The 24,861-nt window shown below is 50.1% G+C and overlaps 2 protein-coding genes across 7 annotated transcripts; one reads left to right on the top strand and one right to left on the bottom strand.

Annotated features, from left to right (window-relative positions):
- Positions 1–423: 423 nt before the first annotated feature.
- On the bottom strand, positions 424–11,195 carry Cstf1 (cleavage stimulation factor subunit 1). 4 transcript variants are annotated; one of them, XM_045157478.1, is made up of 6 exons: positions 11,038–11,195; positions 8,950–9,150; positions 6,642–6,919; positions 6,092–6,289; positions 3,928–4,318; positions 424–1,215 (listed from the first exon to the last, which is right to left on the bottom strand). In XM_045157478.1, exons 2-6 carry the CDS (start codon positions 9,116–9,118, stop codon positions 956–958), a joined length of 1,296 nt encoding a protein of 431 aa, XP_045013413.1. In that variant the 5' UTR covers positions 9,119–9,150; positions 11,038–11,195; the 3' UTR covers positions 424–955. The 4 variants fall into 4 exon arrangements, with proteins under 4 accessions (XP_045013413.1, XP_045013414.1, XP_004663902.1 ...); XM_045157479.1 differs by lacking the exon at positions 11,038–11,195 and adding an exon at positions 10,862–10,956; XM_004663845.2 differs by lacking the exon at positions 11,038–11,195 and adding an exon at positions 10,862–10,921 and having other exon boundaries at positions 8,950–9,146.
- Positions 11,196–11,324: 129 nt separating this feature from the next.
- Positions 11,325–24,628, top strand: Aurka (aurora kinase A). Of its 3 annotated transcripts, none has more exons than XM_045157654.1 (9): positions 11,325–11,413; positions 13,365–13,411; positions 14,768–15,026; positions 16,622–16,676; positions 17,897–18,088; positions 18,643–18,781; positions 20,693–20,841; positions 23,519–23,693; positions 23,812–24,628. In XM_045157654.1, exons 2-9 carry the CDS (start codon positions 13,370–13,372, stop codon positions 23,995–23,997), a joined length of 1,197 nt encoding a protein of 398 aa, XP_045013589.1. In that variant the 5' UTR covers positions 11,325–11,413; positions 13,365–13,369; the 3' UTR covers positions 23,998–24,628. The 3 variants fall into 3 exon arrangements, with proteins under 3 accessions (XP_045013589.1, XP_045013590.1, XP_045013591.1); XM_045157655.1 differs by lacking the exon at positions 11,325–11,413 and adding an exon at positions 11,428–11,645; XM_045157656.1 differs by lacking the exon at positions 11,325–11,413 and adding an exon at positions 12,285–12,299.
- Positions 24,629–24,861: the final 233 nt, after the last annotated feature.

Genomic DNA, 24,861 nt, shown 5'->3' with positions numbered 1-24,861 from the left:
TTGGGAGTAACAGCATGCACCCTTATTTTTGTTTATATCAGACACATTTTTGATTACATGTCCCAACAAATCATTACCATTTTTTTACTGGTTGTCTATGTGGCCCAGACTGGCCTTGAATTCGCTATGCAATCGAAGTTAGCCTTGGATTACTGACGTTCTTGCCTCTACCTCCCAAGGGTTGAAATTAAGGTGTGTGTGCCATGGCAGGCTTTACCATCTTTTTTTCTTTTGTTTTATCGAGGTAGGGTCTCACTCTAACCCAGGCTGACCTGGAATTCACTATGTAGTCTCAGGGTGGCCTCGAACTCAAGGTGATCCTCCTACCTCTGCCTCCCGAGGGCTGGGATTGAAGGCGTGCGCCACCACGCCTGGCAGGCTTTACCTCTCGTTAGGATGCATTCACTAAAGACCTGACAGGACTGTGGGAGGCAAGAATGACAAGATGGAGTTTTATTGAAGTGGAAAATATAGTAAAGATGCAGAGCTGAGCTTTATTACCAGAATGATGTTATCTCAGGAGAGCACAGGTTCCCAGAACTGGCTCAATATGGCACAAAACTGCAGGTCCTCCGATGCCTACACACCCATCAAAACGCACCTGGAGAGGAGGGACAGGCAGGCAGAAAGACAGGTGTGAGGTGACAGAAGAGCCAAATGCAGCGCCGGTGACAAGAGTCCAAGACCTAGAAAGCACTTTAATGTTGTCCGTCTCCAAGGACCGAGAGTGAGGACACAGCAAGTCCTGTGCTTACAGAGCTGGTTAAAGTCCCCGCACGGCACTGACGATCCACGAGCAGTGACCGCACAGACGTGGCTCCCACTCTTCCCAGCAAACTCTGCAAATCCGAGGATGGAGACGATGCAGCAGGGCTGGCCATGTACTACGGAGGCTGGCGGCCAGACACGGGGAGGAGGGCAGAGTCCTGGAGACGAATGCCATTGCTGAGGTGGCTCAGTCAGTGGTGGACCTCCGGTACCAGAACCGCGCCCGGAAGTCGTCACTGCAGGTCATGAAGCCGGGGTTGGTGGGCGAGTGCACGATGCAGCGCACGATGTTGTTGTGGCCCAGGGAGAGCAGGTTCCTGCGCTCGGCCGTCCTGGAGTCCCAGCAGCACAGGCTGATGGTCCTTTCGTCGGGCAGCAGGATGTAGTCCTCCGTGTGGTTGAACACGGCCTGTGTCCTGTGCACCTGCCTCCCGCTCAAGCCAGCGCCTGCCGCACAAACGAGACGGTAAGGGTCTCCCAGCCCCTCAGAACGTTTCGTATTGTGACTAGGCCTCTCACTGTAAGAACAGCCTTTTTAGAGCTGGCAAACGGATACAGTACTATTTCAGAAACTAAAACCAGCTTGATCCCACAGGGATGATGGCACACGACTTTTGTCCCACCATCTGGAGGCAGAGGTAGGAGATCACAGGTGCTCGAGATCAGCCTGAGGCTACAAAGTGAATTCTAGGTCAGCCCGGGAGAGCAAGACCCTACCTCGAAAACAAAACAAAGCAAAAGAAAAGCAGGGCTCAGAAGACACCGGGGTGGACAAGAGACGCTGCTCAAAGCGGAAGGCATGAACCACACTCGAGGTTGCCTTCTAACCAGCACATGCAGCTGTGGCACGTGTGTGCCCCGTACACACTCTCAGTGCACAGACACAAAAGAAAAGGAATTCTCCAGGCCCTCCACCAGGGGCAGGTCTGCTACTCTCATGGACTTCTAGGCATGAAAACAAAGCTGATGCCACAGCCCGTATCTTCTGCAGTGGTCTAAAGCACCTCTGTGGGCTACATGTTTTTACTAGCTTCCAAGTCGCCGAAGTTTCCTAGTAGCACTACTAGATGTCTGACCATTTTAAATTCATTTTTTCTTTTGTTTTATGAGGTGGGGTCTCGCTCTAGTCCAGGCTGACCTGGAATTCACTATGTAGTCTCAGGGTGGCTGTGAACTCTCGGCGACCCTCCTACGTCTGCCTCCTGAGTGATGGGATTAAATATTTTGACATGACAAAATGCCTTCCAGAAATACGTTTCCTGCCTACCAACAAAATGTGCTGGCCTCTTCCCATCTCCACCAGTATTAGATAACACCAAAATACAAGGTACTCCCATTTGTCCTCCTTGGGGCTGGCTATCAACTTTCTGCACATTTTTAAAAATTAGACTTCTAAAATTATTTACTTATATGGGGGGGAGGGAGAGTATATGAGTGAGTATGGGTGCGCCAAGGTCTTTAGTGGCTGCAAATGAACTCCAGACACATGTGCCAATTTGTGCACCTGGCTTACATGGGTCCTGGGCCCTTTGGCTTTGCAGGCAAGCACCTTAACTGCTAAGCCATCTCTCCAGCCCACTTTCTGCACATTTTTCTCTCTTACAATATGCTGCAGCTTTGGCTCTTTTCCTACCAAATTTGGGTCTTTTTTCTTTGTAAGTCTCCTTAAAGAATAAACTTAATCTGTATGGCATATGCATGTGTTTGGTGCTGACTCAGTATCCAAGGGCTAACGACCACCCCTCTTTCTGTCATTACTTCAGGCACACTTTGAATTCCAACTAAATCATCAACGTACTGGCACTTGTAATGCACCGACATAGCAGGGTCTTTGTGCAGAACAGAAAAAGGGAATTTGTCTGACTACAAATCCTATCTATAAAACGAAATTGAAATTCTGTGTAAACAAGCCAACCAACCATCCACTCTCTGAACGGGCCCCAGTGCTCATAGGAGCCCAGGTTCTTTCTGTCAGGGTCTGGGCTGTCAGCCCCTGCGCGAAAGCCTCGGCTCCAGCTGCAGGGAAGCTCGTTTGCACATGCACTCTGTGAGACCTTAGAAAAGCCCAAAGCTGTTTTCTTGTGAGCCGTGGTCTTGGTGAGTGCAGGGTAAACGCTGTGGTGGTTTGATTCACATGGCCCCATAAACTCAAACATTCTGAATGCTAGGTCCCAGCTGGTGGCAATTTGGGAACTGGTGCCTCCTGGTGGTGAGGAGGCAGTGTGTGTTGGGGTGCGCTTCTGGTGTCACTGGTGGTGAGGAGGCAGTGTGTGTTGGGGTGCGCTTCTGGTGTCACTGGCGGCTTCCCCTTGCTGGTGTTTGGCGCACTCTCCTGCTACTGCTTCCACCTGCTACGGGCCAGGAGGTGGCTCCAGTCTCTGCTCATGCCATGATTTTCCTTGTGTCGTGGAGCTTCCTCTTCAGTCCGGAAGCCAAAAATCAACCTTTTCCTCCCTCAAGCTGCTTTGGACAGTGCTTTGCACCAGCACTGAGGTGAGCAAAGCACACACCCACACGGCTCCCGGACGGGTATGTATGTATGCGTGTGTGTTGTGTTTTTAGGCAGGGTCTCACTCTAGCCCAGGCTGACCTGGAACTCTCTGTAGCCCAAGGCTGGCCTTGAACTCGCAGCCATCTTCCCACCTCAGGCCCTGATGACATGAACTAATGGAAGAACTGAATGCGTTCAATTTGTTTTTCTGTCTAGGTTCAGGACACTGCAGGCACCACTGAGGGCTATGTCTGTTCTCCTAGGAATGGCCGAGCTCTTCCCTGAGTTCTTTCCCCTCTCCACATGCATGCCATCTCAGAGATCCACTGACAGGCTTTCCTGCCCCTGCTCATGATTTTGAGGCACGAGGGCCAGCCACTCCTCTAGGTCATCTGCAGACTCCTGACCACTTTGTTCCCAGTTCTTCCCCTTCCTTCTTAAGTCAGCCTTGGCTAGTGATCGAATCTCTTTCTTTCTGCTGGATTCACCTAAGGACCCTGCCCATGCTGGCCAGGAGCTTCCCTCACTTCTACTCACACCCCCACGACAACCTCTCAGCTAAGCTCTGCTGTGACCCACACAGAGGCACCGCGTTGCGCCACTGTGAAGACCTCGGAGTTCTACAGAGTAAAGCCCCACAGAAATGCTGGCTTCAAGTTCTCACGTACCTGTGTATCTGACCAGCGTGCGTCCTGTTGAGATTTCCCACAGTTTAGCCACAGAGTCTTTCCCACTTGACAGAATGTATTTAGAATTCTTGGAAAAGATGGCAGAACAGACTTCAGCACCATCATGGGCTTTCTCAAAGGTTGTGATGCAGCGATTTGAAACACCATCCCACAACTTGATGCAGCCGTCTTTGCTGCCAGTGACGTACATGTTAGCGCTAGGATTATAGTTCACGGAACAGATGGCATCGGTGTGCTGGTCTTGAGGATTGCAAGAGACAAAACACTGAAAGGTGTTGATGTCATAAAGGCGAAGTGTAGGGTGCTGAGTTCCGACGAGTATAAAGTCTCCAGAAGGATGGAAAGAGATGGAGCGCAACATTTCAGCTTCCTGTCAGGACAGAGGCAGTAGCGTAAGTGACCAACTGGCCAGAGGAAATGGAGAAAGCACGACTATGCCAAGAATCCACAGAACAGTGACTGATGTGACACAGGAACTGGGAGGAATAGAATCAAAGCACTTCCTGGAATGCACAAAAGGTTTCTTTTTTGGAGCAGAGATTTCTAAAGCGATTTGTTCCTCAAACTATAGAAGTGAACACCAGGTGAAGTCAGATGGAATTTTTAAACAGATTAATGGGTTAACCTATGACATATTCCCTGAAGATAAAGAACAGCATTTTGGACTGGAGAGATGGCTTAATGGCTAAGGTGCTTACCTGTGAAGCCTAAAGACCCAGGTTTGACTCTCCAGGTCTCACATAATCCAGAAGCACAGTGATGCAAGCGTGCAATGTCACGTGTGCGCATGAGGGGACAGGCACGTCTGGAGTTTGATTGCAGTGGCTAGAGGCCCTGATGTACCAATTCTATTACATTATAAACAAAACAAAACAAACCAGCATCTTGGGCTGGAGAGATAGCTCAGCAGTTAAGGCATTTGCTTGCAAAGCCTAATAACCAGGCTTTAATTGCCCAGTGCCCAAGTAAAGCCAGATGCACAAAGTGGCACATGCACCCAGAGTCCATCTGTGGTGTCTGGAGTCTCTGGCATGCTCATTCTCTTTCTCTGCTTTCAAATAAATAAGTAAAAATAAAAATAAAAACACCACAAACGTTTTTTTTCTTCTAAAAAAGAACAGTACCTTGAGGGGCCGGGAAGACGGCTCAATGACTGCGCACCTGCCAGCCCAAGTTCAACCTAAAGCATCCACATGAAGCCAGTTGTGACGTGCTGCGCATCTGGAGTTTGTAGTGAAAAGGGACCCTGGTGTGCCAACACACACACACACACACACACGCACGTGCATGAACATGCAAATCAAGAAAATAAGTAACTGCTTCTTTAACTTGTTTTACGACTCTAGATATTAAGGAAAAACATTAATCACTGAAAGATGGAGGCCAGTTCTAAATCCTAGTATTTCTGCAACACACATTCAACATGGGGCACCAATGCCACTTGCCCAAAAATCCCTTGACAGCTTCAGCTGAGTACTTTCTATGGTTCCTCTGTTTACACTTCTATGAAAGGTAGTAATTTTGTTTTAAATGGGAGTCTTTATTACCTATCCTCTCCTTTTTAGGTTTTAAATTTTTAACTTTTTATTCTTCCTTTTACTTCTTTTTGTTTTGTTTGTGAGACAGGGTCTCACTCTGTAGCTGACTGACATGGGAATTCAATCCTCCTGCCTCAGCCTCCTGGGTGCTGGGATTACAGGCACAAGTCAAAAGGCCGAGTCAAGCTGCAGTCTTGAAAGAGTGATGAGGAATGTGAATCCTGGTCACATCAGCTGTCCTCACTAGACAGAGGAAGTGGGCACATGACACTGGGCAAGCGAGGTGCCAGTGGCATCTGAGCCAGGAGCCCTCTGAATGTGCCACTGAGAATACTTTCAAAAAGACATTAGTGGGCAGGAGAGATGGCTTAGCAGTTAGGGTGCTTGCCTATGAAGCCTGAGGACCCAGGTTTGACTCTCCAGTACCCAGGTAAGCCAGATGCATAAGGTGGTGCATGCATCTGGAGTTCATTTGCAATACTAGAGGAACTGGCACACCCATTCTTTACTCCCTCCGAAATAAATAAGTAAAATATTAAAGACATTAGTTATAAAACAACTCAATACATCCAAGAGTATAAAGTTCCCTTCTAAACGTTCCTGACCTGGATGTACTTGAAGGCTCTTTTTGCAGACGGCTTGGAATAATCAAACAGTTTAAGAGTATAATCCCTTGAGCCCGAGGCCAGGATCTGTTCGGTTGGGTGGAAAGCGAGACAGGTGACTTCATCCACGTGGTCATAAAGAGTTCGGATCACTGGATGGTTTTCCATGTTCTGCTGTGCGGTCTCATTCATCATGACCTGGATCAAGAAGAGATGCTCAAGGGCAGAACTCCAAGTCCAGGCACCCAGAGCAGGGCTGGGGAATGGTGCTGCAGGTACAGGTGCTTGTTTGCAGAGCCTGCCCAACCAGGGTTCGACTCCCCAGAACCCACATGGAGCCATGGCCATAAAACGGTGCATGCCTCTGGAGTTTGCAGCAACAGGAGGCCCTGGTATGCCTATATTCTCTCTCTGAAATAAGCTGGTAAACATCAGGGCACACTAAACCATGTGAGCTCTGGGCTGTAAACCAAACCTGGTGTAAATCACATGTAGCTGCATACTCTGGAGGATGAGCCACAGGAGGAGGGTCGGTCACCAGACCACTTACCTCGATGGGCATGGCGCTCTTGGCCAGCATTCTTTCTGTATCAAGTATTTTTATGGACGCATCAGCAGAGCCTGTAGCTATTAACTGTCCATCTCTGCTGTAGGTGGCCACACGGCACGGGCCTTTATGGGAGGTGACATAGCATGTTTCATACTCAGAAGCCTCTGGGGACATGGTCTGGACATCAGCGTCAAATTCCAGGTCAATCCCTGTGCCCGGGGCAACTGTATCTGACCGACCAATGGCATACTGAACTGCAGAGTCATCATTTTCCATTCCTGAAGGAAATCAAATTAAAAGCTTGAATAAACATTGTTAAATGCTGCAACGTGCACTACATCAGAATGAAAATATGCATCTAGTGTCTACTCTTAGAGGTGCCTGATGCCAAATGCTCTACAAAAGGATCCTGTCCATGCTACCCAAGGCTCACAGTGCTGAGGCCCATGGGTGGGTAGAAAAATTAAGCTCTTGCCGGCTGTGGTAGCGCACACCTTTAATCCCAGCACCAGGGAGGGAGGCAGAGGTAAGAGGATCACCATGAGTTCGAGGCCACCCTGAGACTACATAGTGAATTCCAGATCAGCCTGGGCTACAGCAAGACCTTACTTTGAAAAACAAAACAAACATACCCTTGTATATCACATAAATAAATTTCTTAGAACATGAAAAATTAGAACTATTTAAAGAATAATTTGATCACTCAGAGAGGACTGCTCTGGGGCACCGTGGTACGAACCTGCCCTCTTCCCATGTTACGACAAAAAAGACAGACTTACACAGAGGTGTGTTGTGACTTGCTTGACCAGTGAACTGTACAGTGTGTAAACATGCCTGAGCTAAATCTTCATCTACAGCACTATTATACTGTTGCATTCCATTTTAGGTTTACTTCAATTTTACAGCTAGTCCCTACTGTGGGGCATGGGGCATTTTAGTTTACCCACTGTATTTCCTTCACGCACTAGCAATATGAAGACATGGAAGTAAACATGTTGGGCAGTTCTGTTACTACGTGGGCATGAATGTGGAGACCCATCGGCTAATTGCTGGGTGTCTTCCTTAGTCTACACCTCATTTAAGACAGGGTCTCTCACTGAACCCTGCGAGGGAGGGGGTCATCGATCTGGCTAGGCAGGAAGTTTTGGACACCCCCCTCCTATCTTTGCCTCCCCAGTGCTGGGGCTACAGGTACGTGCTACCATGCCTGGCTTTTATGTGGATGTTGGGGATCTGAACTCACACCTGAGGGGTGAGCACTCTACCTACTGAGCCATCTACCCATCCCCAAATGTTCAGTATCATACTGAAGGCAAGGGAGGCACCAGGATATTCTACCAACCAAGACAAGGTCCTGATCTTTACTGAGTTTCCCTTTTTTTTTTGTTGGGGGGGGGGAGGTGGGATGGGAAATTGAGCACTATGTGGAAGCAACTTAAACAATATAGAAAGCTCCAGATATAACCGCCCCCCGCCATTTTTAAAAAATATTTTATTTTTAGCGGGTGTGGTGGTACACACCATTAATCCCAGCACTCAGGAGGCAGAGGCAGGAGGATTGTATGAGTTCTAGGCCACCCTGAGAGTACATAGTTAATTCCAGGTCAGCCTGGACCACATCAGTGAAACCCTACCTCCCCAAACAAACAAATAAACAAAATATTTATTAGAGACGGGGGTGGGGGGGCGCAGCAGGGAGGGAGAGAGAATGGGCGTGCCAGGGCCTCTAGCTTCCGCAATGAACTCCACACACATGTGCCACCATGTGCATCTGGCTTATACCTGGGTCCTTAGGCTTCACAAGCATGTGGCTTAACCGCTAAGCCATCTCTCCAGCCCTCCAGTTATAACTGTTTGAAGGACATTGATCATTATTGCAGAGAAACCAAGGGAGCACCAGGACCATGGTGGGATGATTTTAAAAGGGGCAAGGGCTGGGGAGATGGCTTAGTGGTTAAGGCGCTTGCCTACAAAGCCAAAGGACCTTGGTTTGATTCTCCAGGACCCATGTGAGCCAGATGCGTAAGGTGGCACATGTGTCTGGAGTTTGCTTGCAGTGGGTGGAGGCCCTGGCATGTCCATTCTCCCTATCTGCCTGTCTCTCTCAAAAAAAAAAAAAAAATTCTTTAAAATAAAAGGGGCAAGAGGAGGAAGCTGAGGTGACATCTGAGCTGACTTGAAGGATAGCTACCACCCACATAGCACCCTGATCGCATGCATTAATCACTAAGATCATCTTAAAGGCTGTGCCTGGTGCATGTACCTGAAGCTTCATGATGGGCTCTGAGAGCCTGCAGGAACCACTTACCCAGCTTGATGAGGTGCAGGAGCTGCTCTGAGGGTGCGCACACCGACTGAGGCTTAATCTCATTGATGAGGCCGTTGGCGATGCTGATGTAGCCATCGTACAGCAGCTGACTAATGATCAGCTTGTACAGCTGCTGGCGGTCCTTCAAGCCCACCTTGGTTCTGTACATCTTGTGGAAGGCGAGGACAGTTTCCTTGCTGTCTGCAAGAGAAAACAGCAGTGAGTGAAAGGCAGATGCAGCCATCACAAGAACACTTGTCTCACGGGGTGGGCATGATCACAGACATGATTTCTGGCTCAGGTTCCTTGCCTGTTAAGTAAGATACCAGAGGGTAAACAAGACGCTCTACTTGAAACACTGAGTTGGGGGCTTGGCATACAGAAACTATTCAAATTATGTATGCCAACAGTTACAGGAGAACACCCACCAGCTTTTCTTCTGTCAAGCCACTCACTTGCAATTTTTTTTTTTCCTGAGGTAGGGTCTTGCTCTAGCCCAGGCTGATCTAGAATTCACTATGTCGTCTCAGGATGACCTCGAACTCATGGTGGTCCACCTACCTCTGCCTCCCAAGTGCTGTAATTAAAGGACTGTGCCACCACACCCAGCCCATCTGCAACTTTAATTATTTTCATTTTTTTCTTCCTAGGTAGGGTTTTACTCTAGCCCAGGCAGGCCTCAAACTCACAGTGATCCTTCTACCTCTGCCTCCCGAGTGCTGGGATTACAGGTGCACACCATGAAGCCTTGCTATTTTCATTATGCTTGAAGCTTTCATTTGTTCTCTTAATTCAACACTTGTTTTCAAGAGGCCATACAATTGGCATTTTTGGGTATCTGGACTCTAGCTTGTACTAGCTGGACTGTAAATTTACTAGTGGCTATTATATTCATTTCTAAGAACTGGGCATGGGGTGCACACCTTTAATCCCAACACTAGGGAGGCTGAGGTAGGACAATCACCATGAGTTTGAGGCCAGCCTGAAGCTACAGAGTGAGTTCCACGTCTGCCTGGGCTGGAATGAGACCATACCGGGAAAGAACCAAAAACAAAACGTGTTTTAAGGCAACTGAGCTTAATACTATGATCATCCAACTTAGTAAATCAATACACGAGGACAAAAAGTTACGGTAACATGACAAATAGAAAAATGTTAAAATGTGGATAAATTACACACTCAGATTTACTTTCAAGTGTGTAAGTTCTCCAGTCTACGAAAGTGAAACAAAATTTTCGATGATGCTTTGTGGCTTATGAAAAAACAAACAAACAAAACCCTGTTTAGATAATGCTGGACAGATGCTTGAGTGCTGGTGTCCACGCACAGCAGTAACAAACGAAGCTCTCGCCTGGCCTGCCAGAGGCCCGGGCTCAATTGCCTGCCCCTACAGCAAACGCAGAGAAGGGATAAATGTACCTGCAGGGCCGGGTTGACACCCCGTGAGGCACCGACCAGCCCCACAGGCAAGTAATAAGCATGAGTTCACCAGACCCAAGGGACGGCGGGTGGCCGAGTTCAAGGAGGCCAGGCGGGGGCTCCGCGCTGTACGAAGGCGGTGCTGGCCGGGGAAAAGCGCTCGCGGGCCCCGACTTCTCCCCGACCCCCTGGCGTGTTCTACCCTCTCCCCATCCGCACGCGAGGACACCGGGGCACGGCCCGGGGAGATGCCGAGCCAGGCCCGCTCACACCTGGGGACCGAGGCGGACCAGAGCCGGGCGCTACCATGCCGACCCCGCGGGGCGAGGCGCGGAGCCGGGCACGGGCGGTGCCTTGAGCCGGGGCTGCAGGCCCAGCCGGGCATGTCCGGGACCGCGGCCGTGGGGGCGCACGGCTCCCCGCTCGCCCCAGTCCTTTACGGGAGATCCACTGCAGGCCCCAGCCATCCTCCCTAGGTCCCCGGACCCCGTACCCGCTGATCACGATCGGGCCGGCTGCTCTTCCTAGAAAAATGGAGTCCCGCGAACCCGGCCCTGTCGAGCGCTCAGAGTGCACGTCCACTGCGCACGCGCGCAGGGCACTCAGCCGAGCGCCGCGCTATCGATCGGTCCCGTCCCTCTCACTGGCGCTCCTCGCCATCTTACTTACTGGCACTTCCGACTTCATTCGCTCACTCCCACTTTTCTCGGCTAGGCTCCGGCTCTGAACCCAAGGCGCTGTTATTTCGCGGATCAATGCCCGGGCCCTGGAGGATGCAAGAGAGCGCTAGAACGGGCCGTTGACTCACGACTTCCGGGCTCTTACATGTAAAGTGCGCCTGCGCAGGGCCTACGCCGCCGAACGTGCCTCTCGTCGTCGCGTTGACCGAGAGCCAATCATAAAGCACGTTCGTCCTGGCTCTGGCCAATCAGCTTGCGGATCAGTGGGTTTAACTCCTATTTAAAAAGAAGAACCTTTGAATTGTAACGGCTGAGCTGCGGAAGGACTTACGGGCTTCGGGGCGCCAGCGGGAGCTGGCCGGCGGGTAGGCGGGCGAACAGGGGATTCCACGGGGCCGCCGTCCACGCCAGGGTGCTGGGAGTGGAGGGCGATCCTTGAGTGGCGTTGGGGTGGGTTTTTCCCCATTGCGTCTGCATCGAGTGAACGCCGGGTCAGGAACAATCCAGAAGCCTTTGGGCATCTTGGGGTTTGGTTTCTGGAGGGGGTGAGGATCCAGACAACGAGCTAGCAGGGTCACTTGCAAACCGATGGTGGAGGTAAGACAGGTGTGGCTCGGCGAGGGCTGCTTCGGGTGGGCCCTGGCCGATGAATGGCTGTCTCCTCTGGGAGTTTTCCCAGGACCCGTGCAGCACCCGCCGCAGACCGCGTAGCAGCTATCAACGTTGGCACCACTTCAGGGTGTGGGTATGTTAGTTCAAGCCTGTATGCAGTCACAGCCCTAGGGAGGCTGAGGCAGGAGGATTTCTGCGAGCTCAAAGCTAGCCTGAGCTGCATTGTGAAACACTGCCTCAAAATGCAACATAAACAGGGCGTGGTGCGTTCCTGTAATCTCAACACTTGGGAGGTGGAGGCTGGGGGATCAGGAGTTGTCAAGGTCATTCTCAGCTACTTAGTGAGTTCGACCAGGCATGGCTCCTAGGAAATTAGAATCACATAGAGATAAGACTGGTGTGGTTAACAAGCATTCCAGGTGATTCTTTTTTACAAAATTTTTTATTTGAGAGAAAGAGGTAGAGAGATAGAGATAGGGAGAGAATGGGAGCGCCAGAGCTTCCAGCCACTGCAAAGGAACTCCAGATGTGTGTGCCACCTTGTGCAGCTGTCTTACATGGGTCTTGGGGAATCGAACCGAGATCCTTTGGCTTTGCAGCAAGCGCCTTAATTGCTGAGCCATCTCTCCAGCCCTCCAGGTGATTCTTATATTTCATTGATAACTGGTAAATCAAACCAGTGGGATATTAAAATGCAGGCTCATTTGGTAATGCTGGGATTGGGCATCTCCATGTCCAGCCTGCACTGGGTACAGAAGGCTAGCTTCAGTCCTCCTTACCCTCCCTCTTTTTTTTTTTTTTTCATCCTTTTCTTCTGCAATATGCTCAGTTCTTTGTCCCTGTCGCTAGACCTTTCTATGTTTAAAGAAGGAAAATCTAGGCCAGAACCCAGCGGGTCATGTGGTGTAGATGGGGAGTGAAGGGTTTGTTCACAGTAGGGGGCAGCCAAGAGCCTGACAGCGTAAGGATTTAAAGAGCCCTATGGAGGGCTAGGCGATGGCCCACTTTATTGCCATACAAGCATGAGGACTGGACTTTTGATTCCAGAACCCACGTGAAAATGCTATGCTGATGTGGTAGTGCTCCCCTCTAATCCCAGCACTGGGGAGGGAGCTGGGCGCAGGCGCTCCCTGGGACTTACTGGCTAGCTGATCTAGCTGAATTGGGGGGCTCTAGGTTCAGAGAGAGACTGTCGCAAAGAATAAGATGGAGGGTGCCTTCTGGTCCTCACAGACTCTTGAACACACACATATGCACGTGTGCCCACACATAGAAGTGTGTCACACATACAAACAAGCATGCCCACGTAGGGACGGTCTGGGTCTGGGTTGTTCTGGGGCTTTTCTGATGGAAGGGAGGTGAGAGGCAGGATTTTGACTCAGGGAAACCCTGGGGACAGATACGAGTCTTAGCCATTGTATGCATGGGAGTGAGGCGTTAGAGCAGAGGTGATAGGCGGGAAGACAAGTCAGGTGAAGAGAGTGTGAGAGGGATGTGGATATGTCTGTAGTGTGCAGGAGTGGGGAGGAACCACACACCTGGCTGCTGTCCGGGAGAACATCCCTCTGCCAGTTTCAGTTGTGCAGGGAAAATCCAAAGCTCCTTGTGTTGTATAGGGGCCTTCCATCTCCGAGCTTGAGCTGCCCAGCATGGTAGCCACGGGGCTAAGTGGCTTGTGTGAAAGGTTTTTCTTCCTCTCTTCAGGTGTCATGGACAGATCTAAAGAAAACTGCATCTCGGGGTCTGTTAAGGTAAGCTGGAATTATTTGTACTCAGTCACATTAATGAACACGTGGGGACTGGCCTGCTCTCGGCACTCTTCCCGCCTTTGCTTTGGGTTGAAACTGACCCCCGCCTGGACCTGCCCGAAGGCCTGCTCCGCTTTGTCCTGCACGTGCAGGCTTTGCGTTTGGAAGCCTTGCCCCCTTCCATAGGACCCTCCTCCCTCTGAGCTGGCCGTAGGCTCTGAGCCCCTATTTTAGGCACGAGAAACTTCACCTGCTTTCTCATTACAGTGCACCAGCTCAGGCTCTTAGATCCAGTTAAGTGCTTATCACTTCTCGTTGGTGTGTAGTATAGCAGTGTATAGCTGAGGACCCTGAGTTTATTTTCTTTTTTTTCAAATTTCTATTAGCATTTTCCATGATTTGTTTTCTTTTGTTTAAGTTCATTTTGTAAGTGCTTGGAAATAAAGTCTAGGCAATTTAATATTAATAAATCATTGTGAGAAACCAAGTATAAACCGAATCTCCCTGCTTCTGTGCTTAACAATAACCACTGTTGAATATCACCCTGTTTCTCTCAGTCTTATTTCTAAACAGAAAATCAAGCTTGGGTGGATTTGAGATGTGGGCATAGCTTCAGTAGCAGTTGAAACTTGAGAAGACCCCAGAAGTCTTTCATTAGATATAGGGCTCACTGTGTAACCCAGGCTGGCGTAGAACTCACACTCCTGCCCTAGCCTCGCGTGTTCTGAGGTTACAGGTGTGTGTCATCACACCTGGCTTCTAGAATTCATCATTATTTCTCTCATTGGATGAAGGTTTAGTTAATAAACATTCTAATGAGCATGATTTTTGGGATGAGGTAAAAGGTTGTCATTCAAGTACTTTTTAAAAAATATTTTATTTTTACTTATTTGAGAGTGAGCGGGGGCATGTCAGGGCCTCCAGCCGCTGCTAACGAACTCCAGACGCATGTTACCCCTTGTGCATCTGACTTATATGGGTCCTGGGGAATTCAACCTGGGTCCTTTGGCTTTTCAAGCAAGTGCCTTAACCACTAAGCAATCTCTCCAGCCCTCAAGTGCTTCTTTTACCTATATGCTCATTAAAATGGCTTTTCTTATTTTTTTTTTTTTTTTTTTTTTTGGTTTTTCGAGGTAGGGTTTCACTCACTATGGAGTCTCAGGGTGGCCTTGAACTCATGGCGATCCTCCTACCTCTGCCTCCCGAGTGCTGGGATTAAAGGCATGCGCCACCACGCCCGGCTTAAAAATGGCTTTTCTTCTTAACACTGATGTTTATTGTTTCATTATACTAGAAAGTGAAATTCTCAAAATACTCTTTTTTTTTTGACCATGAAGCTTACTTCCTCTTCCCATCCAGGCTACAATTCCACTTGGTGGTCCGAAACGTGTTCTGATTACCCAGCAGAATCCGGGCTCTGCCAGCAGTGGCCAGGCCCAGCGGGTCCTGTGTCCTTCCAATTCCTCCCAGCGCGTTCCTTCACAAGGCCAAAAGCTCGTCTCCAGCCACAAACCGGTGCCCAAGCAGCTGCAGACAACCAGCATGCCACAGCCTGTCTCCCGGCCAGCCAGCATCCCTCAGAAGAGCGAGCCGCCGCAGCCCCAGCCTGCAGCTCCTGGTAAGCAGCGTTCTGAGCTGCATTGACTGTTACTGGTTTTAGTTGCTCCTAGAAAGCGAGTGCATAGAGTGACATTCATTGCTTGGAGCTCTAGCTTTACATCGCTTCAGTTGAGGCTGAAGCGAAAATTGGTGTCCACCCTGAAGGTACTGTCTGGTTCAGGCCAGTGCCAGAAGTACAGATCTGGCTCTCATCTTCTGTTAGTGGGTCAGGACGGAGGAGTTTGTTTATGGCAGGCACATTTGTGGAATGTTGGCATGTGGAAGAAATCCAGAGAAACAGAATGGTGGCCCATGGAAGGGAGGTCGTTGACCAACAGTGCTGGCCCTATTAGGGTGTGGCGTGATCTTCAGTGCAGGTTCTCTTGAGCAGAGCTGGGACAGAGGGTGGTGAGTGTATTGGAAAGCTTGCTCTGGATGTGTGGGAGGGTGGCATTCCTGGGTCCAGGGGGACTGAAGGCTGAGGTCTGGTGGCAGTGGCCTGATGTGGTGGTGCTGGTAGTTGGTGGTGCTGAGCAGCTGCTGAGTGCCTTCAGCAGGCCCTGAGGTAGACGACCCCATTCGCATCGCCCCAGCCTGGAAACACTTTAGGAAGAGAGTTACTCCCCTTTTCAGGGGAGGAGGCTCAGACTTGGGACCGGGTCAGAATGGAGAGATGTGGGCAGATACTAGACCCGAAAGGAGGAGGTGGCCCTCACAGCATGCAACTAATGATTATAGAATAAACCGACCATAGGCAGATGAACTGGTGACAACATGTAAGTTAAATGCACATGAGCAATACAGACAAGAGCCTCAGAAGGCCACATGACTGAGGTTTATGGGTTGTCCTGAGCTCCAGAAAGGAGTGGGTGCCTGGGCGTCCGGCGGGGAGGGCAGAGGCGAAGAGTGACGGTGTGCATGACAGATGAGAAGTCTCTGTCTCAGGTGACAGACTTGCCCCTCTGTAGTCTCTTCCTGAGGTGGGCTTCCTTGAGATGTACCTTACTTTTATGAAAGGACAGCTTTTCGGAGCTCACCCTGTGTTTGCAGCTTCTCCACCATAGGTAGCTCAGCGTGGCAGGGAAGGGTGGTTGGCCCCAAGTGGGGCCGCTGCGCTGTTTGGGATGCCCCATGCCCCCAGAGCTCTCAGAATAGTCACTTCTGTTGTGGTCTGGTTTCTAGCTTCATTCCTCTTGGAAGGAGGGTGACTGGCTTGTATTGTTTCTGCTCCTGATGACCTGGGCGCGGGGTGTGGGTGGTGACCGCACCTAGAGTGGGCGGAAAGGGTGACGGGCACTGCTCTCCCGGAAGCTCTTCTCCAGGAGAACCTCCACAGTCTTAGTCTCTCCCAGAGGAGGGTCTGACGGCACAACTGCTCATCTTTTGCCCCCTTGGAATTGTGTACCTACTGCCTGGGGCAGGATCAGCTACCAGGTAGTCTTTTTTTTTTTTTTTGTAAATAAAGAAAACTAAAAGCCTAGACTTATTGTTCCTGACATATTGTGAGTATTTAGTGACCATTCTTTGACCTAACTGTTTATAGATTTTAAAAAAAAAAAACACCTTATCCTATATACTTGCTCTAAAAACAGGATTCTAACTTATTCCATATAGGAAATAATTCTGAAAAGGATCAGGCATCGAAACAGAAAAACGAAGACTCAAAAAAGTAAGGTTTCTTATTTATAGGGTTCTTAACTATTCTATTGGAATACACCATTTCATTGCAGATTTAGTTATGGGAGCTCTTAAAAATACTGGTTTTGGGGCTGTAGAGATGGCTTAGCAGTCAAGGTGCTTGCTTGAGAAACATTAGGACCCAGGTTCCATTCCTAGTACCTATATGAGCCAGATGCACAAGGTGGCGTGTGTGTTTTGAGTTCCTTTGCAGTGGCTAGAGGCCCTGGATTACCCATTCTTTATCTGTCCCCTCCTCTCAAATAAATAATAATATATAAATGAAATATGTATGAAAAAGTTGGTCCTTATTTTCAGTTGGAAGACATGTTTCCAGGATTTCAAACTTAAAATTCCTTGTTGAAATAATGTCTCATTGTAGCTCAGGCTAAACTGGAACTCACTCTGTTGTAGCCCTGGGCTAGTCCTGAGCTCACAGTGTTCTTCTGTCTCTGCCTCACAGTGCTGGGATCAAAGGTGTACACCACCACACCTTGATCTTCTAAAATTTTCTTTTGAGGCAAGGCTTCATTATAGCCCAGGCTGACTCAGACTCTCTCTGTAGCCCCAGGCTGGCCTGACACTCACAACAGTCCTCCCACTTCTGCCTCCCATGTTCTGAGATTGAAGGCATGTGCCACCACACATGGTTCTCATGTCTTTCTTTCAATTTACTTTTCATTAGAGTTTTTTAAAATATTTTGTTCATTTAGAGACAGAAAGAGGCAGAGAGAGAGAATGGGCACGCCAGGGTTTCCAGACACTCCAAACTCCAGACACATGCTTCACCTTGCGCATCTGGCTAACGTGGGTCCCGGAGAGTCGAACTGGGATCCTTTGGCTTTGCAGGCAAATGCCTTAACTGCTAAGCCAACTCTGCTGCCTCATTAGAGTTTGATCAAGTAGAAGCATGGGCCTATTCCCAGTGGCTGTGCCACTGAAGAAAATGTCTCCCTTCCCTGTTAACCATTAGCTGCCTACAAGTCCTCCAGGAGGGGTGGGGCCCTGCGGGCTCTGACTGCCGTGACAGGGGCTGATCTTCTGCCTCTCCCTCCCAAGTGCTGAGATGACAGGCATGGGCCACCACGCCTAGTTTATGTGACGCTGGGGGAAGCAAACGCAAACCCTGGCTTTGTGATTGTTAGACAAGCACTCTGCCAACTGAGCTACCTTCCTGGCCCTCCTAGTTTAAATGTTCTAATTCCTCCCCAGGAGGCAGTGGACTCTGGAGGACTTCGACATTGGCCGTCCGCTGGGTAAAGGGAAGTTTGGGAACGTTTACTTGGCGAGAGAGAAGCAGAGCAAGTTCATCCTGGCCCTGAAGGTGCTGTTCAAGGCCCAGCTGGAGAAGGCGGGGGTGGAGCACCAGCTCCGGAGGGAAGTGGAGATCCAGTCGCACCTTCGGTGAGCTGAGCGGGCAGCTGCTGGGGAGGCTGGCTCCTGACAGCGAACAGGGATGGCGCAGTAGTGATAGGCTTGCTCTGTGACCCTGGGTGGGTACTGGAGTGTAGTGTTTGTAAATGGAGGGTGTGTTCCTCTTTCTCTTCTGGTCACGCAGGGGACGATCTCTGGCTGGCTTGAGCCAGTGGCTTTCAAACCTGAATCAGATGTCAAACTGGCTGTTCTCTGACTTGGGTCCTACCTGTCAACTGGCACATTGGGGGTGTGGTGAGGGCTGGCCCCTCCCAGGCTGTGCATCATCCTCTTGGTGCTTGTCACGGCCATGCCTGCGCTCTGCTTCTGTCGTGTCCTGTGTTCTTACCTGTCATTCTGCAGATGCCTGGCTTCTCTTTAACAAGCACAGTAGACAGTGTTCCCCTCAAAGGAAGACTCCTGAGAACTAAGCCTGCTTTTCTTAGGGCAGGTTCTCCTGGGTGCTGGGGGAGGGTCATATTATTTTCATGTGACACCCCGGCTTGCTTGGTATTCAGGGTGATGTGTAGCTCTCTGTGTTGCAGGCACCCTAACATTCTCAGGCTCTATGGTTATTTCCACGATGCCACCAGAGTCTACCTAATTCTAGAATATGCACCCCTCGGAACAGTCTATAGAGAACTGCAGAAACAGTCCAAGTTTGATGAGCAGAGAACTGCTACGGTGAGTTTCCATTAACTGTTCAGGTTCATTCTGTTTCCTTTGCACTTCATTCCTGCAGGATGCTTTTCGGGAGAGTGGAGTGCAGTCAGTCTTAATAGAAAACAGGGAAAGAGAATGGGCATTTCAGGGCCTTCTGCCGCTACGACTGAGCTCCGGGTGCATGTGCCATTTTGTGCATGTGGCTTTAATGAGTACTGGGGAATTGAACCTGGGCTGGCAGGCAAGTGAGTGCCTTTTCCTGCTGAGCCTTCTCTCCAGCCCTTGCTTTGTACTTTGACCCACGACCCAGCACTACATTTCTTCCAGCTGCTCCTCTTTGGCCCCGAGAGCTCTTCCACATTGTTCCTGAGCACACCACCGCTGTGGGGTCTTCGGGGTGTGTGTACTTTTTCTGACACAGGTACTAGGGCCTTGCCCTGGTCTTAGAAGCAGAAGGGTTGTGGTTTCTTTATTGGAGAATGTTATTAGGAAAGAGGATCTAGGATTAGGTGTCACTCATTACCTCTAGGACCTTCAGCTGCAGGAACAGTGGACTACATGCATGTAGTAATCTATGTCTATACATGTGTCAGTACTCTTTCTAAAAATGTGTGTGTGTGTGTTTTCTTATTTTTTAATTTTTATTAACATTGTGTTTTGTTTTTTGAGGTAGGGTTTTCAAAGCAGCTCAGGCTGACCCAGAACTCACTATGTAGTCTCAGGGTGGCTTCGAACTCAGTGGTTCTCTTACCTCTCTGCCTCCCAAGTGCTGAGATTAAAGGCGTGCATTTTTTCTATGTGGTACTGGGATTGAATTCAGGTCCTCTTAATTGCACAGCAAGTGCTCTTACCTTCTGAGCCATCGCTCCAGCCTGTGTATCCAATCTCACAGTACAGGAGGTATGGAGAAGGTTGGTTCCAGAGAGTTCTGGTTAAACCTTTTCCCTACTTATTTGTATGAGAGAGGGAAAAGGAGAGAGAATGAATGAATATGGGTGCCCCAGGACCTCTAGCCATTGCAAATGAACTCCAGACACACGCACCCCCTTGTGCATCTGGCTTTACATGAGTTCTTGGGAATTGAGCCTGGGTCCTTAGGCTTTGCAGGCAAACACCTTAACTGCTGAGCCATCTCTCCAGGCCCATGGTTAAGCCTCTGGCTGCTGGAGGCGGCTTGAACAGCCTCAGTGTGAGGTGCCAGCACTGCAGGCCGGTGGCTGCTGTATGTTCTCTCCCAGTTTACTGTCACCGCATTCTAGTCTCTGGCTTTGGGCTAAAAGAATAAAAAATGCCCTGTTTGACAGGGACATTTTCTTCCTGCTTTTTCTGGGGACGGGACAGGAGAGACTGTTCCATGCTCACTTGCACGCGCTGGGCTGTGCTCATGCCCCACACCGGACCTGCTGTGCTCTTGGTCTGAGCCGAGGCCCGGGGACTCACGGGCAGCAGCACCCCTGGCTGGCTTGTTCGCTTTCCCACCAGCTCAGATGCTGCGGGCATTTGTCTTTGATGATTGTTGCTAATACACGGGTTTATTCCTCCCCAAGTTGGAGCTGAGCCATACCTGGCAAGGACTTTTACCTTTAAACATCATTTGAACTGTTGAATATTAATTGCCCAGCTGGGCAGCCCTGCTTAATTCCATAAATCACTGCTGCTGAGCCATCAGGTGCCCATGGGATGGAGTTATAGCTTGTGGGCAGTGTCTGTCCCTCCTGTCTTTCAAGCTCTCGTGGTTGAATTAGCTGGGCACGAAGTGACCTGTGCCAATTGGTGCAGCAGTTGGTTTTGATGGATGGAGCCATCGTTTCTGGTGTTTGGCTCCAGATCTGGAGAGCACGTTGACCATGTCAGATCTTCTGTCAGACGAAGTGCCCAGTGCTGTCCTGTGTAACCCTGAGGTCCAGCTGTCACGACTTTCTCTCCCAACAGTATATTACCGAGCTGGCAAATGCCCTGTCATACTGTCATTCAAAGAGAGTCATTCATAGGGACATTAAGCCCGAGAACCTGCTCCTTGGGTCAGCTGGAGAGTTGAAGATCGCAGACTTTGGGTGGTCCGTCCACGCCCCGTCCTCCAGGTAGGTGACTTCAGCACTGGAGGTTTGGTAGTAGAAGCCCTGGGGTGAACTACAAACTAGATCCTAAAATCTTTTTTTTTTTGTTTTTTGTTTTTCGAGGCAGAGTCTTGCTGTAGCCCAGGCTGGCCTCAAACTCATGGAGATCCTCTTACCTCTGCCTCCCGAGCGTTAAGATTAAATGCGTGCTCCACCACACCCGGCAAAATCTAACTATTTTATAAGCAGGCAAAGTGACTAACCTAGGAATGCTTTGGAGCCACTGAGGCCTGATACGTTTTATTGTAACTGTTTGGGTTCCCTGCATTACAACCCGGGCTGCAGATGCTGTCCAAGGCTAACGAGGGGTGAGCGAGCGGCAGGACCACAGACAGGGCGGCCAACTGCACACGTGTGGGGGCTTATTTGTCCTTTGACAGAAGGGAGTCCGGGGAGGTCGGGCAGCATGGAGACCCAGAGCCTGCCGCGCATTTCTCTGGGGACTTTGAAAACCAGGGTGGCTTGATGGCTTTTTGGAGGCCTATGTGTGACCATGCTAGGAATAGTTGTTTGGCCAGCCCCTCCCCATATTAAACTGAAGCAAAGACTATCTGATGAGACCATTTAAACCTGAGGTGAGCTTTTCAAACAAGTGCTGACATTGTCAACGGTTTCATGTTAATTTGGGTTTAAATGTCCTGACACTAGCAGTGACCTAATCTACTGATTAGGTCCTGTCAGCCTAGGGATTCCACTCAAAAATTGCTAGGTGACTCAAGGCAATTAGAAAGCAGTGGTGTAGCCTGGAATGGAAGGCAGGTGGGAGGAGCCCTTTGTTTTTGTTGCAGGTCATTTCTGTTTCTAAAAGACTGTTGAGGCTAACTTTTAACTAATTACCATCAGTGTTCCTGTCCCCAGTGAACCAACAGAAACGTGGCTTCATTGGGCTGCAGGATTAAGCTGGACCTTAGCCTGTCTAGTGGTGACATCAGGATAGACGCAGCTTGCTGGTTTCAGTGCTGATGGCCACTTCACACCCCTCAGAATCTCGTACCCAGCATGGTTTCCTCGCGGCTAACATTCACAGGGGCTGGGTGTGGGTGCAGAGCCCAGCACTGCCATGGCCGAGCCGTCCTGGCCTGCTCCTGCATGGCCGTCTGCCATTTCCAGCTGCTTTTCTGCCTTCGGTTTTCAAACCTCCGTGGACACAAATGCAGGGGTGGGCGCTAGCACGAGCTCACCAGGGCCTCTGCTCGAACTCACAGTGATCCTCCTGCCTCTGTCTCCTAAGTAATGGGATTAAAGGCATATGCCACTACATCTGGCTGACATAGTTATTTCTCAATCAGAACCATCCAGAGTAAAAACAATACAGAACATGGAGGTGGGGGAGAAAGCTAAGCGAGCTGTGTGGTGGCTCATGCCTGGAATTGTAGCATTCAGGAGGCTGAGGCAGGATTGCAAGTTCAAGACCAACTGAAACTTTCAAAAGTAGAAGAACCCAGCTGGGGTGCTCACTGGATTCCAGTAGCAGCACATGAGAGTCTGAGACAGGAGCACTGTGGTTTGTGGGGCGAGCCCCCTGTCCTGCAGGAGAAGAATGACCACCAGACGAAGATCCTTCTTGATCACACTTTATTGGACAGCCTCTTGGTTAACAGGAAAGCTGATGGCGAGGGGCGAGGGGCGCAGGAGTGTAGCTGCTTTTATAGGGCAGAATACTACGGGGCGCCTGCTGATTGGCTGCCATAGGCTCACCCGTCCACAGGAGCCATGGGATAGGCTCGGGACAAGGTGCGTCAAGCGCATGCGCAACCTCAAGTGAGGTTGGCGCCAAGGCGCTCCCTAAATAAGGAATTGTTTACCTCAAGACTGGCAGGAAGCCAGCGCCATCTTGTAATGGCGTCTGCATTAGCTCCCTACAGGTTTGGACACTACAAAGCAAGACCCTGTTTCAGCAACAAAACCAAAAACCCAAAAGAATCCAGCCATGTTCCAAGAGTTGTGTGATGGCTTTTTGCTCAGTGTAGACCAGCCTCTGTTTCTTGTTGTTCGAGACAAGGTCTGGTACTCGAGCCCAGGCTGGACTTGAACTCGTGGCAAGCCTCCTGCTTCAGCCCTCTTGAGTGCTAGGTTACAGGCTAAACCCATCTGGGCTTCATTGCAGTTATCTGGCTGCGGTCAGTTTAGGTCTGACGTGCAGTACAGCTCCACTAGCGCCCTCGCGAAGGCTCGGTCGTTGTTCTCTTGAGAGGGGTCCTGGTGTGGCTCAAGGCCTGCGCTCCCGCCCTCTCTGGCACAGCAGTGTTTACACTGTAAGGGTACTTTCAGTTTGTTTTTTTCCTAGATTTTTATTTTATTTTTTTGAGGTAGGGTCTCTCTCTCTCACTTAGGCTAACCTGGAATTCACTCTGTAGTGTCAGGGTGACCTCAAACTCTTGGTGATCCTCCTACCTCTGCCTCCTGAGTGCTGGGATTAAAGGCGTGCGCCACCACACCCGGGTTTTCTAGACTTTTAGGAGGATCTGGTGATGCACAAATCTGGGGAGAGGCTTGCTGGCTAGTGTGCTCTCTTGCATACTTCTTTCCCTCCATTTCCTACCTGAAGTGGGGCCTTAGGAAAGAGCCTAAGTGCTCCTGCAGTGTCAGTGTGGTTGGTGACGTAGCAGCTGATGTGCTGAACCCCAGCCTTTGATTTCAGGAGAACCACGCTGTGTGGCACCCTGGACTACCTGCCCCCCGAGATGATCGAAGGCCGGATGCATGACGAGAAGGTGGACCTGTGGAGCCTGGGTGTCCTCTGCTACGAGTTCTTAGTTGGAATACCTCCTTTTGAGGCGCACACGCACCAAGAGACCTACAGGAGGATCTCACGGGTAAGGCATCCAGAGGCCCTGCTGTTCGTCCTTCTCCAGCCTGGACTTCAGGCCGAGGTCTGCTGCTTGTCTTGCTTCCTCTCTGACCTGCTCTGTGCCTCTGTCACTTGTGCTGCAGGTGGAATTCACATTCCCTGACTTTGTGACGGAGGGAGCTCGGGACCTCATTTCCAGACTGTTAAAGCACAATGCCAGCCAGAGGCTGACGCTGGGGGAGGTCCTGCAGCACCCCTGGATCTTGGCAAATTCCTCAAAGTCATCAAATTGCCAGAAAAACAGAGAGAGCACTACCAAATCATCTTAAGCAGAGGGACCTGGGCCCGGGCTGCTGCACTTTCCGTGGGATACCACTGTGACCTCCCTCCCTCCCGTTGACGGCTCGACTGCCCTTGGCTCACCACGTGGAGCCTTGCTGCCCAGGAACGCCCGGGCCAGAATCGTGCTGCTTTTACTGGCTTAGTAAGTTGGCTGGAGCCGAGGTTTGACTGGAACTGTCCCCACAGCCCATGCTGGGCAAGGAGTCCTGGTGGGAGGAAAGTTGAGAGTGTGGCTGTGGGGAAGGTGGCCACTGCCTTCTGCCTCACCTGCGCCGAGTGTGTGTGTAACTTATTGGGTCACCAAGCCTAGAAAAGCTGTCGGAATGTGTATGTGTTTTTCTTTTAAATGTTAAAATAAAGATTTGTACAGACTTTCACTTTTCCTTCTGTGGCCTCCCCTCGGGAGTGCTCTTGTTCCTCTGCCTTCTTAAGCCCAATGGGACTCTGGTCCTCCTTAACCACTGTGTCACATGGGAGCATTGCTCTACCTCTGTTCTGAGACTTGATTGGGACACAGAGACTGAGTGTCTTGAAGCTTCTCCTAATGCTAAGGGCTCTTTCTTACGTTGGTGTTGTGCCTATGTGTTAAATCTATGTTGAATACATGAATGCATAGTCTGCCTGGAGTCTGGTGATTATTTGCGCTGCTTTTTCACTGTTGGCCCGGGCTAGTACTTTTTCAGTCTTTTTATTTTTTTAAAACATTTATTTGAGAGACACAGATTGGACACACCAGGGCCTCTGCTGCTACAGATTCCTTTGTGCATCTGGCTTTACGTGGGCACTGGGAAGTCGAACCTGGGCCATTAGGCTTTGTAAGCTCCTCTAAACACTGGGCTATCTCTCCAGGC

Source organism: Jaculus jaculus, chromosome 8 (genome assembly GCF_020740685.1).
Source record: "Jaculus jaculus isolate mJacJac1 chromosome 8, mJacJac1.mat.Y.cur, whole genome shotgun sequence".
Taxonomy (NCBI): Eukaryota; Metazoa; Chordata; class Mammalia; order Rodentia; family Dipodidae; genus Jaculus; species Jaculus jaculus.
The sequence above is the reverse complement of the archived record's forward strand: the minus strand, read 5'-3'. Positions and strand labels throughout refer to the sequence as shown.

Bases quoted from the DNA above. Each gene is read 5' to 3' on its own strand.
- Cstf1 (XM_045157478.1), bottom strand. From the start codon at position 9,118: ATGTACAGAACCAAGGTGGGCTTGAAGGACCGCCAGCAGCTGTACAAG. The intron at 6,920-8,949 runs GTAAGTGGTTCC...GATTTCCTTCAG, and splicing joins CCTGCACCTCATCAAGCTGG to GAATGGAAAATGATGACTCT. The intron at 4,319-6,091 runs GTCAGGAACGTT...CTGTCCTGACAG, and splicing joins GAGCCTTCAAGTACATCCAG to GAAGCTGAAATGTTGCGCTC.
- Aurka (XM_045157654.1), top strand. From the start codon at position 13,370: ATGGACAGATCTAAAGAAAACTGCATCTCGGGGTCTGTTAAG. The intron at 15,027-16,621 runs GTAAGCAGCGTT...TATTCCATATAG, and splicing joins GCCCCAGCCTGCAGCTCCTG to GAAATAATTCTGAAAAGGAT. The intron at 16,677-17,896 runs GTAAGGTTTCTT...ATTCCTCCCCAG, and splicing joins AAAAACGAAGACTCAAAAAA to GAGGCAGTGGACTCTGGAGG.